This window comes from Azolla caroliniana, unplaced genomic scaffold (genome assembly GCF_043228905.1).
Source record: "Azolla caroliniana isolate FFs.n. ecotype wild unplaced genomic scaffold, voAzoCaro1.0.p SCAF_1, whole genome shotgun sequence".
Classification (NCBI taxonomy): Eukaryota; Viridiplantae; Streptophyta; class Polypodiopsida; order Salviniales; family Salviniaceae; genus Azolla; species Azolla caroliniana.
In genome coordinates, this window is record NW_028230436.1 from 6309863 (window position 1) to 6325974 (window position 16112).

General features: G+C 37.5%; 1 protein-coding gene across 2 annotated transcripts; it reads left to right on the forward strand.

Moving 5' to 3' along the window:
- The first annotated feature begins 893 nt into the window (after nt 1-893).
- Nucleotides 894-8638, forward strand: LOC147868640 (pentatricopeptide repeat-containing protein At4g39530-like). 2 transcript variants are annotated; one of them, XM_087321802.1, is made up of 4 exons: nt 894-1026; nt 3088-3176; nt 5692-5843; nt 5938-8638. In XM_087321802.1, the coding sequence occupies exons 1-4, from the start codon at nt 1008-1010 to the stop codon at nt 8093-8095; spliced, it is 2418 nt and encodes an 805-aa protein (XP_087177928.1). In that variant the 5' UTR covers nt 894-1007; the 3' UTR covers nt 8096-8638. The 2 variants fall into 2 exon arrangements, with proteins under 2 accessions (XP_087177928.1, XP_087177934.1); XM_087321808.1 differs by lacking the exon at nt 894-1026 and having other exon boundaries at nt 5692-5772.
- Nucleotides 8639-16112: the final 7474 nt, after the last annotated feature.

Consider the following 16112-nt stretch of genomic DNA (forward strand, 5'->3'; position numbering starts at 1 on the left):
TTTTGCGAATAGTCTCTTCATTGAGTCTGTCAAGTATAAGACTGAGGTCATGAAGATTGTTCATTTGAAGACGTTGTTCACCCAAAGAATAGCTTGAGAGTGATTGACACTCTCTATCATTTGTCTTAGGGTTTAGGGTTTGACACACCTTGGGTGGCTTGACGGTTACAAGATGGTACACGCTTGTTACAGGTCATTGCAAATATTTTGTCGTATCATCATGCAATGACATCATTATCTTGGCTATCACCTTAAAGTAGAAAAGGCATGAAATTTATGTAAGTAGAATGCAAGGTGGTGGCAAATATTGCAATGTGGTTAGCATTCCCATTTGCTGTTTCGTGCAAAGGTATTCATACGAAGAGTCATGATTGGTGGGCTTCCATTAGGTTCAACCCTAAGGAGATGAGGACTAGGGTCAGGTACCGGCTTCTTTTGCACCATTCCGTTGTTGGAAGACAGTACACACAGGTTCATTAAAGGTCCGATAGCGCGTATCATTGGGAAGTACTTATGAGACATTTGGCAAGTTTTAACCACGTTTGTTACATACTTGAGCCCTCGACAATGGGTTTGTTAATTCTGAGTATGTTCAAAATGGTCCAAATGACGAGATGGAGATATTGTCCCGATCTTTACAATATTGGGGAGTGCTAACACAATTGGAATATGTGAAATGCTTTTCATGTTTGATGAAAGCCTATGCGAAACGAAGAGCATGATTTCCTCAATTGCATAATAATGAGGTTTTCTAATGGTTTTAGCTTTATAGGACATCCCCCTCTAGGGAGAGGATTACATAGGATAGAGAGACTATGAAGTGTTGTAAGAAGTGGATTTTACATACAATTAATATAATTGTGTGCTTCTTTACCGGAGAGAGAGAGAGATTTTGGAGTTTCCTGAAATGCCAAGGAGTTGCTCTACATACCACTTCCCAGTGTGTGTGCGCGTGAGATGGAGGCAGATTGACAGACAGACAGGAACTAATATGCATCGGAAGATTAATGGAGACACGCCTTCTTGGTTAGTACTATATCATTTCGAATTCTCGCCTTTTCATGGTTAGTGTGGTTATTTGCATCTGCTATTGCACAAGATTGATTCTTGCAGAGCTTACTTATGGGAATCATGGTTTCCTTATTCTATTTTTCTTTGATTTTTCTCTCTGTTTTTTTTCTAGATTTATTATGCGGCGGTCAAATATGAACCTTGTTTTTGTAAGTTTTTAATTATTAATCATTAATTTTATGGATAATCACGTATTAATACGTTTATCGGATCCTTTCTATGTCAGGATGTCAAGAACTCATATTTTGCTATGATATCTGCTATTTTGGAATGTATTTCCCTCATTTTTAGTGAATACAAAATTTAGGCCTTAACTTTGAATCCCAAAACAACTTTCTCGCATGAAATTTTGCATATTCAAATCATGAAGTTTTAAATTTGAATATGGAAACTTGAATTTTACTAATTTCCACTAAATCTGAATGGATAGTTAGCAGTTTATTATATGCCGTTTTCCCTAAGAAAAATATTTTATATGGTTTCAAGGAATAGAGAAATAGTTGAACTAGCACATTAAAGAAAGAAAGGCGTAATAGAATTGTCATGAATGAATCTCTTTCTTGGAAAGGCAATACAGATATTCTCAACAACAGAAACATTGTCGATAGGTCTGGGCTTTCTTAGAAAGATCATCAGAAATGATTGTGAGAAGTGTAACTTGTCTTGTGATGCTTGTTAAAATATTTAAACTAGTAGGAATTTATGGCTATCTAACCAAAGTGGATCTTCAGTTAACTGGTGGCATGTTTAATAATTTCAAGGTTCGATTGAGTCTGATCTTAGTATGTGCTTCATGTCTTGACTTTTTGCGTCAGTCAACCACAATGTGCACAAAATCTAAATTTAAACCTTTAGAATTAAGGACAATTCTCACATTATCCAGATATTTCGAGAAAAATAATCGTAACGAAACTACCCAAATTTTAAGCTGGAAAACTTAGGGACATTCTAAGCTTGATCTGGGATTTGTCAGGGTTGCATGGCTCTGTTCTTTATACATCGGAAAGGGTCTTTAGAATGGAATTAAAACCTTTTTCCTTAGCTTCTCATACTTTCTTTTGTCATCCCAAGAGCTAAATTTACTACTTTTATGCATAACCACAGAACTTTGTACAAAACCAAAGACAGGCAAAGTATTTGCATACTATATTTTTTGCATGTGGTAATACAAGTTTTTCATTTTAAATAAAAACCTATTATAAGATCATTTTCATATAAAGGGAACGTAATTTCCCATGATATATATAATGCCTGTTTGTGGTAAATTGAGAACTCTAGACATATAGGAAAGCTGAGAAGTTTTTTAAAGTGAAGTTTAATCATGCTTCCTAGAGTTTAGGGATGGATACTCTGGAAAGGTAGGGAATTCAACTTAAAATATTTCGTTTAAATTCATATTATACATAATTGGACAAGAGATTAGCATTAACAATTTTTACATATTTAAAAATATAACAGAAAGACTACTTGATAAAATGCTCACTGCTTATAACTTATGAGCATGATTGCAATTCACCCATCTTAATGCTCATTTTATTGATATAGAAACTAGCAGAAATGAACTAATATTGCATGATATGACCCATTCCTCGAGAAGTTTATTATTATGTGAGTTAAAGAGTTAGAATGGCCAGAATTATCCTGAGTTTGTGCACATAATCTTAGAGAATCTCCAGTTTAATTTCCAGTTGGATATGGAATTTAATAACCGAGTGCTCAAATGGAACCATTCTCCACTGTGGAACATGATTGATTAATGCATGTATAATTTAATGATTGCTAGCTAGTATTTCTTATAGAGTAAAACTTTAGCTAACTGATTGTGCTAGATTAGTCCACAAGGGTTTCATCTTAATTTTCTGACTTATCCTGGTCCTTTGGCTTGTCGGTAATTGAAATAAGATGTTGGAAATTAAGGTTTGTGAATTATTAACTATTAAAACATCAATAACTATCTTTTAATACAGCGAATTCCCAAGAAGACAAGTCACAATAATTTCTCGCCCAATCTTGCAGGTACTACAGGGATGATGTTTGAAAATCAAGGTTTATGGAAGTTTTTCTTTTCAAATCCATCATCTTGGTGGGACAATAGATTTAACAAGGTAAATCCTACTATATTTAGAAGAAGCAAATGTGCTTATACATTTGCATTATCTGTGTTACCTTTTGTGCTTTCTCATATTATATTTATTTTGGTTCTTTTTGTTATGGTAAAAATTTCTATGTAGAAGTAAATGCATAATAATATGTGTCAAAGTTTAAAGTAAATTGTCGTCATTTATCCCGTACTGTAGAACAAACTGAAATAAAGATAAACAAAACCGAAACTGGAATAAAGATAAGTAGAACAGCCTAAGGCACCAGATATTTTAATTTGCTAATCATGCCATGTTCTGAACTTAGATGGTCTGAAACTTATGGATTAGAAATATCTCAAACAGGGCCATTCAAGAGGAAGATGCCCACGAAGCATAGCATTACATTTGGCGTTGAAGGATAATGGCATTGTCAATAACAAGGGTGGTGAGGCTGTGTCTAGATGGAGCTGACCTACATGCACCACAAATTGTTATTGCCTGATTCATGTTAACCTTTTTGAATATTGTCGTTGAGATCCTACTTGAGTTGCCCATGATTGACATGTAGCATGGAAGGCAGGGGTAATGGGTGCCGAAGAAGGTTGGGAGGGTTCTTTGTAGATGTGGTTTTGTGGCTGTAATGCTGTCCTACAGCTTTTGTCAATGTCTCTTGATTTCTAACAAAAGCTGTCCCAAAGCATTGTTGGTCTTCATATTCCATTGCCTTGCAGGGTGGGCTAAACCTTTGCAAAGAGGTAGTGATATTTTCTTCATAAAAAATAAAACAATGGCAAACATGATGCTCCGTTGTTTCCACATATATATCCATGGCACAATTGGCAGATCTTTTCTTCGGTAGCTTTGCATACATATCTGCTTGCCTCAATTTGTGGTGCCATGATGTCCTGAGCTATGGAATGCATGAGAGAGATGCGTATCCATATTAGAAGGCTTGATGATAAATCCGTCATACCACAAGTGTAAAAATAATTCCTCATAGCCGGCCATCTTCCTACCAAGTGGCATTGTGAGGCTGATCCACATTCTTTTATTATCAAGTTTAACAATCCGTTCAGTTCACTCTATAACTTTTGTCATGTCGAAGTGTGGGCAATCCTATATTAGCACACAGGAATTTCATATTTATGTCATGTGATTGGAACCATTCCTGTATTTCAGTTGGCCAAAAATGAAATATGTGCATACAGATTAACACATACATATTGAATACCTTTGCTTTGTGAGCTTCCAAATCCATTGGATACAAGTAACCTATGGAAATATGTCTAAGTAACTATTAATGTTCCCATCTCAGCCTGGAGTATTTTGTGGCTCGCCAATTCTATGATCCATACCTTGCAGGTAATCATTGAAACTAAAGGCATCTCCAAATATCTCTAGTTTTGTGCCCTATGATGGCTTTATCTCCAAGCTTACACCCCTTGCAGAAGAGTTGATGTTAGAAGTGTATTGAACAACCATAAATTTGTACATTTTCTTGAGAAAATCAAGTTCAGTTGGCCTCCTATAGGAGAACTGAGGCATTGTGATAATGACTCCTATGTATGTGTAAGATTGTGTGTATGCCACCTTTTCTTCTCCCGTTGAAAAGTGCTACAGATCACCACTTCGTCTACACTACATGTCTTCGACATCCATCTGGAGAATCAAATATAATATAAGACCGAAGAAGTTCCAAAACTTTCATGGAAAGGCATAAGATCAAAATATTTTAGTTGGTGAGGTTTTTGTCTCCGCATATCTTCAATATACCTATGTAGGAAGACTTCCCATCTAGCTGGACAGAGCATAGTTAAGAGCCCTAGCAACTATAGGATCAGCAAACTATGCAATATATGATGCTTTGTACTGCAGGATTTTTGTATATATAATTTACACTCAAGAAAGGATTTTTGTATAGAAAGGACACTGTGTGACATTATACTTAAGAAATGCCTGTTTAAAAAATGGTTGCCTGGATATGAGCTCAAACACTCACATAGTGAGATAAAAAATAGCAGAACAATATCCAATGTTAGCTCACTAAAGGCTTCCATTGTCCTGAAGAAAAATGAAGGGAAGAATTTGAATGTGTCTATTATCACATAACTTCGCACTTTAGTTCTGGACTTACTGCATTTATGATAATCTTCCAGCTTATACTGTCATTAGGCAATTAATGTTTAAGAAACTGTGCTGATGTTAAAATGTAATAGGAGTAAACCTTTGCCAATCTCATGGCTGCCATTTTTAAGTGCCTTCTGGGTACATCTTGTTTTGCACATTGTGCAATGAATATAATTCCAACTGATACTATCTCTAACTTTGACACACATTCTTTCTTTTTTACTTTAGGTATCATTTCGTTCTTCTTTATAGTGATTTTATATTCTGAAAATTAGTTACTGCATCACCTTTTATGTCTTATTTGTAAATTTCAACTCCAGATGCTTTGAAGGAAGGAAGTCCATTTCTACACCTTCTAAGTAGAATATTACACTAATTGATTAGCATTCCATGATCTTTTATTGAATAGCAGGTTAAACCTGGCCTCCCTGATTTTGTGCATAAACAAACGAAACAAGTTTTGCGGTATGATCCTTGGCATGACCCTCCATGGGTAGGAGTACAATTATGTCAAACTAATGCACATTCATCTAGTTTCAAGAGGCAAAGTCAAATAAAGAAAATGTCAGGTTTTTAAATTTTCTTTATGCTATAGATACTTTATTGATTATGCAAACTAATTTCGATTAAGCATACAAACATTATGTTTCGTCTGCAGGGAAAATGATATATATAGCATTTTGTGGGCTGTGAAGAAATTTTGTGAGGAAGGCCAACTTGATAAGGCAATTCATAGTCTTAACCTCCTGGACGAAGGAGGCTATCGTGTTTCCTCTTCTATCTTTTATAGACTTCTCCAGGAATGCAGCACTAAAGGGAACTTGCAAATTGCCAAGGATTTGTATAGACTTATCATCAAGAGTGGATTTGCAACAGATGTATTTCTGGGGAGTCACCTAATTCGGTTATTCACGTTTTTTGGTACTTTAACTGAAGCATACCATGTCTTCTGTAATGTATGTAAACCAAATGTATTTGCATGGACTGCCATAATATCTGCTCATAGCAAGCTTGGCCAAGGTGAAGTGGGGTTTGATTTATATATTAAAATGCTGGAATCAGATGTGAAACCAGATGGGTTTGCGTTTGTTGCAGCTCTTCAAGCATGCATAAGTTCATTAAGTTTGAAACAAGGGAAATTGGTACATGCTCACATTCTAGAAGCAAGTTTTGAGTCCGATATTATAGCAAATGCCCTAATGGATTTGTATATAAAATGTGGAAGCGTTGTAGATGCACAAAGAATCTTTAATCGTCAAATAACTCGAGATGTGGTTTCGTGGAGTACACTCATTTCAGGGTATTCAATCAATGGGCATGAACATGTAGCTATGGACTTATTTCATCAAATGCAATATGAGGGCATTGCCCCAAACATTGTAACATGGAATACAGTGATTGCTTGCTGTGTCCAGCATGGCAGGTCACATGTGATATTTCAGCTTTTTGAGCAAATGCAGTTACAGCCAGACAGTGTCACATTTGTCTGCCTTCTTAAAGCATGTACGAATCTAAAATTGGTGAGGGAGGTTCATACTTACATAATTGAGCTGGGCATTCAGAAGGATATCATTGTTGGAAATACCCTAATTGATTTGTATGCTAAATTTGGAAGTCTTACTGATGCTTACGAAGTAATTCGTACTTTAGATGATCGAAACACCGTGTCATGGAGTGCGTTGATTGCAGGATATGCACACAATGGTAATGTTTATGAAGCTGATGTGCTTTTTCATAAAATGAAAGAGGAGGGAATGGAGTTGAACAATGAAGCATGGAATGCACTAATTTCGGGTTACGCTGACAATGGACAAAGTCATGAAGCATTCAGTGTATATCAGCAAATGGAAGAATTAGGTATAAAACCTGACCATATAACGTTTCTCAGCCTGCTGAAAGCTAGTTCAATCAATGGAGAACACCTGGCCATCAATCTAATTCACTTCCGAATTTGTGAATGTGAATTGGATTTGGATATCATGGTTATAAACACACTTATTGATGTTTATACGAAAGTTGGAGGTATAGACGATGCACGTAGAGTCTTCGACATGTTATTGAGTTATAATCTTGTCACGTGGAATGCAATGATTTCTGGTTATGCGCATCATAGCATGGGACAAGAAGCTTTCAAGCTATTTCAGAGAATGCAAGATAGAGGCATGGATCCAGATAAGTTTACATATGCCAGTGTTTTGAAAGCGAGTTCGAGTATGTTGGCCCTAGATCAAGGGAAGATAGTGCATGACCAAGTTATCCAGAGTGGTTTTCAAGTAGACCTTTATCTTTGGAGCTCGCTTATAGACATGTATGTGAAATGTGGTAGGTATGAAGATGCTCAAAGTCTCTTGCAGGGTATTTGTGGTGATGATACGATCACTTGGAATGCTATGATTGCTGGATGTGCTCAAAATAGTGATTATAATCAAGCATTACATTGGTTTAACAAAATGAGATATATTCAGTGTAAAATGGATGATGCAACATATATTGGATTGCTTTCTGCATGCGGCCATGGAGGTTGTGTGGAAGAAGGATTTTCACATTTCAACACAATGAGGCATGATGATATAAATCCCACCGTGGGTCATTACAACTGTTTGGTTGACATTCTTGGTCGTGTGGGATGTTTAAACGAAGCGATGAGCTTACTTGAGAGTATACCTTTTCAAGTTAATCTTACTGGGTGGACATCACTACTAGATCACTGCAAAGCACATGGTAATCGAGTGCTAGCCCAGAAGTGCTATAACTATCTCATTTCATGTGATTCATCATATTCATCTGGTTATGCAATCATGTCTAGTATCTGCTAATCTCTAAATGTTATAAGCCGCAAAAATCTGAATCCTTACACCCTGATGACTATGTTGTGCTGTTTGGAAGGCTACTTGCATTCCAAGGGGATAAAAGAGTAACTTCAAAGCACAATACAGCAACAAGCATAGGCTAATGTTGTAGTACACATGCCTTGAGAAATGATAGTTGTTTCTACCATGCACATTGTGGAACTGAAACTATCACAAGAAACAGAATTGATGTACTGGTTGCCATATTGGTATCCTTTGTATCTTGCAAGATGTAGCATTCTGATTGCTGCTGCCCACAAAGTTGTAACGTTAGAAAACCTGAACATATATATTAAAGAGATGGTTACCATCTATCAAATGCAAATGTTTTTCAATTGCCCGCGTTCATGCACATCATTCCTTATCATAGAATCCAGTGTAGCAGTATCATCCCAATGGCTATATTGATATCTGCTCTTTTTATTTCTTTTCTTCTCATTCTACTTTTGCCCCTATGCATTGTACACATTGTCATGTGCAATGCCCTTCATTCTATATTCTTTGACTGCATCTAATTCCTACCAATAACAAATAAGTATTGAAATATGAGAAGAATGGTTAAGAGGTATAGATTGGGGAGTGGCATTTGAAATTGGAATGGGTGGACCGACATGGTAGTGTTTCTTTTTTGGGCAAATGCAGCAATCATGGTTAACCATGTATGTTCATATGTTGATGCAAATATGGTCTACACATGCCACAATTGTGAAGCCCTCTTTTAGTGAGGGGTTAATTATATTAAGCTACTTTGTAATCCATTGTTTTTCAAGATTTTAGCATTTGATATTCCACACCAGATATTCATTTACTTGAGGAAAATGAACTCCAAAAGCTAAAGATTATGATGTGAAACCGTGTCAATGATTTTTTGCATGTTTTAACATTGACTTAGATAGTGTAAAGCCCTAACAATAGAGTATGCATTCTACATTCTAGATGGCTAATGGTGTTTGCCTTTTGTTTGCATTTTTATTGGGGATTCAATTGACTCTTGAGACTCTACGTGTAGTTATAGTGCATCTCCTGAGCAATTCCACAACATGCAAATAGTGCATGCGAGAGGATTTCAACATTCCTCTGGATAATAAGGCAATGTTGGCTCATGTTTCCTCGCATCTTGTGGAAGCCTCCACTATAACCTTATTTCCTGTGAACTCCTTCAAATTATCCTTCATTTTGGGAACTTCCACTTCTCCTTAGTACTCTGACTCTCTAACAACTCAACAAGCACTAAGTGTAATTAGTATCGGTGATAATACTTCAAACACTAAGCATTATAGTAAGAAACACTAACAAAACGATTAGGGTAAGGATATGTTATCATTAAATAATTGTATCATTAAAATGTGTCTATCATAAATCCATCTAACATATGATGAGCATGGCCATAATCGCTTTTTATACATTTAGAACGACTAATAAAAATTAATATTTACAATTATCAAAACCAAATTGGACAAAATAATAACTTACTTTGATTACAAATATCTGAAATGATGTCCTCTTTGCCTGAATTGGAGGCACCCACCAAACATGTTTGCGAAGGATGTATTTTGGCAAAATGCAACGTACTTCTTTTTCAAAAGATGGTTCAGTGCAGGCTGCCCATAAATTACAGCTTGTACATAGTGGCATTTGTGGTCCTATACAAGCACCTCCATTTGGAAATTACCTTTACTTCATGATTTTTTATTGAAAACTTTTCGAAACGTGCTCGGATTTATCCATTGAAAGCTAAGTCCAAAGTGTTTATGTGCTTCAAAAGTTTTGTAGTCATGGCCGAAAATATGGCTGGCTAAGTGTAAAATGGGTACCCTCCTTTCTGATTGAGGGGGGAATACATGTCTGTTGTTTTTAGTGCATTTCGTGCTCCACCTAGGCTAAAACTTCACCTTAACATATATACACCACAACAAAATGGTACATGATCACTTTATAGTGTTTTAGAGTAAAATTTCCCCCTTTTCACACTAATGTATTGTTAAGAATCTCATGCTAATCAATAGATCAAAATATAGTAAGAATAGTGAATAGCTTGGATAGAGGAACCCAATCCTCATGACCAGCCTTACGTATCATCGAGACTCAGCCAATATACAACCGATGACTCATACGGTATACCAATAAATATTAGGATGATTAGTAAAATTTCCCCTTTTTCACACTAATGTATTGTTAAGAATCTCGTGCTAATCAATAGATCAAAATATAGTAAGAATAGCGAATAGCTTGGATAGGATGATTAGTAAAATTTCCCCCTTTTCACACTAATGTATTGTTAAGAATCTTGTGCTAATCAATAGATCAAAATATAGTAAGAATAGCGAATAGCTTGGATAGAGGAACCCAATCCTCATGACCACCCTTACGTATCATCGAGATTTAGCCAATATACAACCAATGACTCATACCAATAAATATTAGGATGATTAGTACCTTGGAAGTGGTAACACGATCATTGTACGAAAGCCTAGCTTGCTCCACTAGTGTCTCAAGACGTCTGTCTACCTTCTGATGTAATGTCCCTTCACCTTGTCAGGATAGGTACGCCTCTTTTTATACATCTTCCCAAGCCCCTTGAATAGGTAGGCTTTTTAAAAACACTCTCCATGCATTGGTTAATAAGATCATAATAGTGCATGCACGTGCCATTCTCTCTATCCTATCACATCAGTCCCTTTCTAACATTAGTGGACATACCCTTCACTTATATTTTGTAAATATTGGTGATCTACCCTCGCCTACATTATCTGTACATAACGAATGTTAATAAGGTTTTAGATTCTAGCTTTTCCTCTTGTGTCTTCTTCTCTTGCAGACAAACTTCCATCATTGGTACCAATGCCGATACCATTGTTGACAAGTGACTTTTAGTGATGTCATTGCATGATGATACAATATATTTGTAGTGACATGTAACAAGCGTGTGTTGGGAATATGGAGCGGAATTGGGATGACTAAAATTTCAATCACAATTAACACTTGTTAAACAATAGATGAAACCACGAGAAAAAAATGAGAGAGTACACTGAGATTTAACGGGGAAAACCCAAATTTGGGAAAAACCACGGGAACCTTAGGTTCCGAAACAAATTCACTATTTTCTGAGTATACAAAGGTGTTGACAACCTCTAGACCTTACTCTAGAGATATGCACATATATTTCAAGGCTACCACCTTGGATACAATATTCACCCTACCAAATAGGATAAACAACATAAAAACAACCAAAAACACAGAACAAATAAACCTGTTACAAGTGGACAGAAGAGTTGTTGTGACTCTTTTGGGTAGTCTAGACAACACCTCGCAAGATCTCTGTCTTTACACTTGCAACGAGTTCTCACTCTCGATCACCATGTTCTCAAGCTCTCACACTTGTTTATGTTTTCTTGCAGAAGATTTGTTGTGTTTTTCTCACACACCTCTTCTTCTCGAATCTCTATTTTTCAACCTTAGTTTTGTTCACTCATGTGCATTTTTTCTTTGTAATGTGCTCTGTTTTCTCTGTCTTTCTCTCAGTTTTTTCCCTCTGTGCGTTTTTCTGTCTATGCCTTCTTTTTATCAACCTTTTTGGAGTAACGTTTCCTCTTTTTGTATCTACATTCACACATAGACATACAAAACACACACACACACAAGAAGAAAAAAGGACACATAAAAAATGTACATATATATATATATATATATAAACATATAACTTTTTCCTTTCTTTAGCTCTAAGTCGATTCGGCGTCCAACCGATTCAACACTCAGCCCGAATGAGTACCCAACCAATTCGACATCGAGTTGGTAGCTGGCTCTCAACCAACTCCATGTCATGGGTTCCACTTGAGTGGATAGACCCAACAATGTGTACCATCTTGTAACCGCCTATCCATCCAAGGTGCAACATTTGTTTTCAATGGCATTCTAAGACACGGAGCAAGTGGATGAAGACATATCATCTCACAAACAAAGGCCCTTTGGTGTTTCAAATACGAGAAGTGGTTTAGAGAAATGTCATATCGCCATATAGAAGAAGTGCATTAACATCTCTAAAGAAGTGCCAACTCCATGTCATGGGCTCCACTTGAGTGGATAGACCCAACAATTCTCCCCCTCCATCTCAAGTGGGGGCACAACTAGGTTTGTCTTTTGTTTGCAAACTTCAAGCTTCTCCCTTGACAAACATTTTGTCATCATGTCGGAGCCATTCTCATTTATGTGAATCTTTTCAATTTGCATTTGCTTTTCTTCAAGCACATCTCTAATCCAATGGTATCTAACATCTATGTCTTTTGACTTAGAATGAAAGGAAGAATTCTTACTTAAATGTATAACACTTTGGCTGTCACAATACATAATGTATCTTTCTTGAATCAGCCCCAACTCTTGTAGGAATTTCTTTAGCCATAGCAATTCCTTATTGGCTTCTGTGGCAGCAATATATTCAGCCTCCATTGTGGATAATGCCACGCATTTTTGCAATCTCGATTGCCAAGAGACCGCTCCCCTTGCAAAGATCATTAGGTAACCAGATGTATACTTTCTAGAGTCAACATGACTAGCCATATCAACATTTGTATATCCATCTAATATAGTTTAGTTCTCACCAAATTTTAGACAGACTCTTGAGGTACCCCTCAGATATCGCAGGATCCATTTCACTACTTCCCAATGGTCTTTTCCAGGGTTCGAGAGAAAACGACTCACTACACCAATTGTGTGAGCAATGTTCGACCTCGTGCATACCATATCATACATTAAACTACCGACTGCAGAGGCATATGATATTTGTTTCATTCCTTCTTGCTCTTCATCACTCGTAGGGCATTGAGTTGAGCTAAGTTTAAAGTGGCCCGCGAGTGGAGTGTTGACCGGCTTACTCTTAGCCATGTTGAATCTCTCAAGTATCTTCTCAATGTACTTTTCTTGAGACAACCAAAGTCTTTTGCTTGCCCTGTCCTTGGTTATCTTCATCCTAAGGATTTGCTTGGCTGGTCCCAAGTCTTTCATGGCGAAAGATTTGCTGAGTTCCTTTTTCAGCTTCTCAATCTTGTTGGTGTCTTGACCAACGATCAACATATCATCAACATACAAGAGCAAAATGACAAAATCCCCATCTAGGAATTTCTTAACAAACACACAATGGTCTATGTTTGTTCTATTATACCCAGGTTCAACATAAAGGAGTCAAACTTTTTGTACCAAAGTCTAGGAGCTTGTTTTAGGCCGTACAAGCTCTTCTTTAACTTGCATACCAGGTTTTCCTTACCTTTGACTCCAAACCCTTCGGGTTGATCCATGTAAATCTCTTCTTCCAAATCGCCATGGAGGAAGGCGTTTTTTACATCGAGTTGCTCGATTTCTAGATCGAGACTGGCTGCAATCCCAAGTACAACTCTGATCGAGGACATCTTCACCACTAGTGAGAAAATCTCCTCGAAATCAATTCCCTTTTTCTAGTTGAACCCCATCACAACCAATCTTGCCTTGTATCTTGGCTGTGAGCAATGTTCCTCAGTCTTGAGCCTTTAAACCCATTTGTTTTTCAGCGCTCTTTTGCCCTTAAGAAGCTTTACAATATCATAAGTGTGATTGTCTTGCAAAGTCTTCATCTCATCATTCATGGCGTCAAGCCACTCCTCATGATCATTTGCCATAGCTTCTCTAAAGCTTTCTGGCTCTCCTCCATCTGAAAGCATCACATATTCATGTGGGTTGTATCTAGTAGAAGGTCTTCTTTGTCTCATAGACCTTCTAACCTCTTCCTCTTTCGGAGGACCTGTTGAAATCACCTAGAGTATGATGGTCATGATTCTGCCCATCATCATCATCGACTACATCATCAGCCATATCATCATACTCCTCGGTATCTCCCCCATGACATTGTGTGCCTAGGGTAGGCATTGGGTGTTCGGTGACTGAAAAATTAAGGGTGAGATCTGGCATTTCATTCGGCTCCGGATCTTGTAAGGTCTGATCCTCAAGGAATACCACATCCCTGCTTCTAATGACCTTCTTCTCTACTGGGTCATAAAGTCTATAGCCGAATTCCTCATGGTCGTATCCCAAAAATATGCATGGTTTGCATTTGTCATCAAGCTTGGATCTTTCATCTTTTGGGATGTGGACATAAGCCTTGCAACCAAACACTCTTAAATGTTTGTATGACACCTCCTTACCTGTCCAAACCCTATTGGGTACATCACCATCCAAAGGGATTGATAGAGATAGATTTATGAGGTCAATGACAGTCCTCATTGCTTCACCCCAAAAAGATTTTGGTAATTTTGAGTGGGATAGCATGCATCTTATCCGCTCACAAATTGTCCTATTCATCCTCTCAGCCACGCCATTGTGCTGAGGTGTTTTCGGGACACTTCTCTCTAGTCTAATACCATGGTCAGGACAATATTCCTGAAATTGTCCCTAATATTCACCGCCGTTATCGAAACGGATACATTTCAACTTTCTTCCTGTTTCTCTTTCCACACTTACATGAAAGTTCCTAAAGATTTCAAACACTTGATCTTTAGTCTTTAATGCAAAGCACCACAACTTCCTCGAGAAGTCATCGATAAACTTGACAAAGTACAATGCTCCCCCAAGAGTTGTATCTTTCATATAGCACAAGTTCGTGTGCACCAATTCCAATGGCTGAAATTTTCTTTTGGGGGATAGGTGTTGAAAGGCAACTCTGTGTTGTTTGCCAGCCAAGCAAACAACACAAGTTTCTAAGTGCATACCTCTTATCTCAGGTAGGATGTTCTTTCTAGCTAGCACCTCGAATCCTTTTTGACTCATGTGCCCAGTCTCTTGTGCCACAATTCAATAGGGACTTCCTTATCGGCTACATTCACCTCGACACCATAGCATGCATTACATAGAGGGAATTGTCTTTTAGGCATCTTGCTAATACTAGCGAGCCTTTGATGAGCTTCCATTTTCCTTCACCGAAGGAATTTGTGTAACCCTCATCATCAAGATTACCGGCTGAAATAATATTCAGCCGAATGTCCGGTACATGCCTAACATCATTTAATACTAGTTTGCGACCCGTGTTCATGGTTAGAATTATATTTCCTATGCCAACAACCTCTGTTATGCCGTTGTTAGCCATTTTGACTTTGCCAAAGTCACCACCAACATATGACGAGGACATCTCTCGGTATGGAGTAATGTGATACGAGGCTCCCGAGTCAATAATCCAATCAGTTTGTTGGCATGCTAAGCTAACACATGCGTCATCACAAGCAATGACAATGTCGCCATCACAAGTGGCTGTAGTGGGGTCATTGCTCTTATTATCGGTGGTTCCTTTCTTTTGGTCTTTCTTTTACTTCCAACATTTTCTCTCATAATGGTTTGGACCACCACAATAACGACATGAAAAATCTTTCTTGAAGTCTTTTCTACTTCTAGACTTTGACCTCCCCTTAGAATTAGTTCAATGATTTTGTGGACCCCTAGCATGGTTTCTTCCTCTAGAGGAGTTGTTTTCTATGACTAAGGCTTTATGGTCAAAGTTGGACTCATGCTCCTTTCGTCGTGTTTTTTCATGTAGAAGATTCAACTTAAGCATGTCCAATGTTAGGTCCTTTTGTTGCATTGCACTCCCAAGCGTCACAACAAGGGTTTCCTAACTATCTGGGAGAGCCCCTAACAATAACAAGATCAACACCTCATTTGCTAGAGGTATATCTAGAGAGTCAGTTTGACATATAAGTCCTTGAAACGTATTAAGATGCTCTGCCATACTAGAGCCATCTTGATACCTAAGTCTTACAAGTTTCCTAAACACGGAGACCCTATTCAAAGCATTTTTTGTCTGAAACATACTCTCGATTTTTCTCCATAACTCGTTTGCTTTGGTTTCATCACAGAAATTGTTATCTAGACTCATGTCTATGAAACATCGGATGTATGCATATGTGTTTAGATGCATGGCATCCCAGGTTAATGTATCTATGTTCTCGAGTTTGCTCGTACCATGTAGTAC

Excerpts from the sequence above, each read along its gene's own strand:
- LOC147868640 (XM_087321802.1), top strand. Across the intron at positions 3,177-5,691 it reads GGGACAATAGATTTAACAAG|GTTAAACCTGGCCTCCCTGA; the intron begins GTAAATCCTACT and ends ATTGAATAGCAG. Across the intron at positions 5,844-5,937 it reads CAAAGTCAAATAAAGAAAAT|GGAAAATGATATATATAGCA; the intron begins GTCAGGTTTTTA and ends TTTCGTCTGCAG.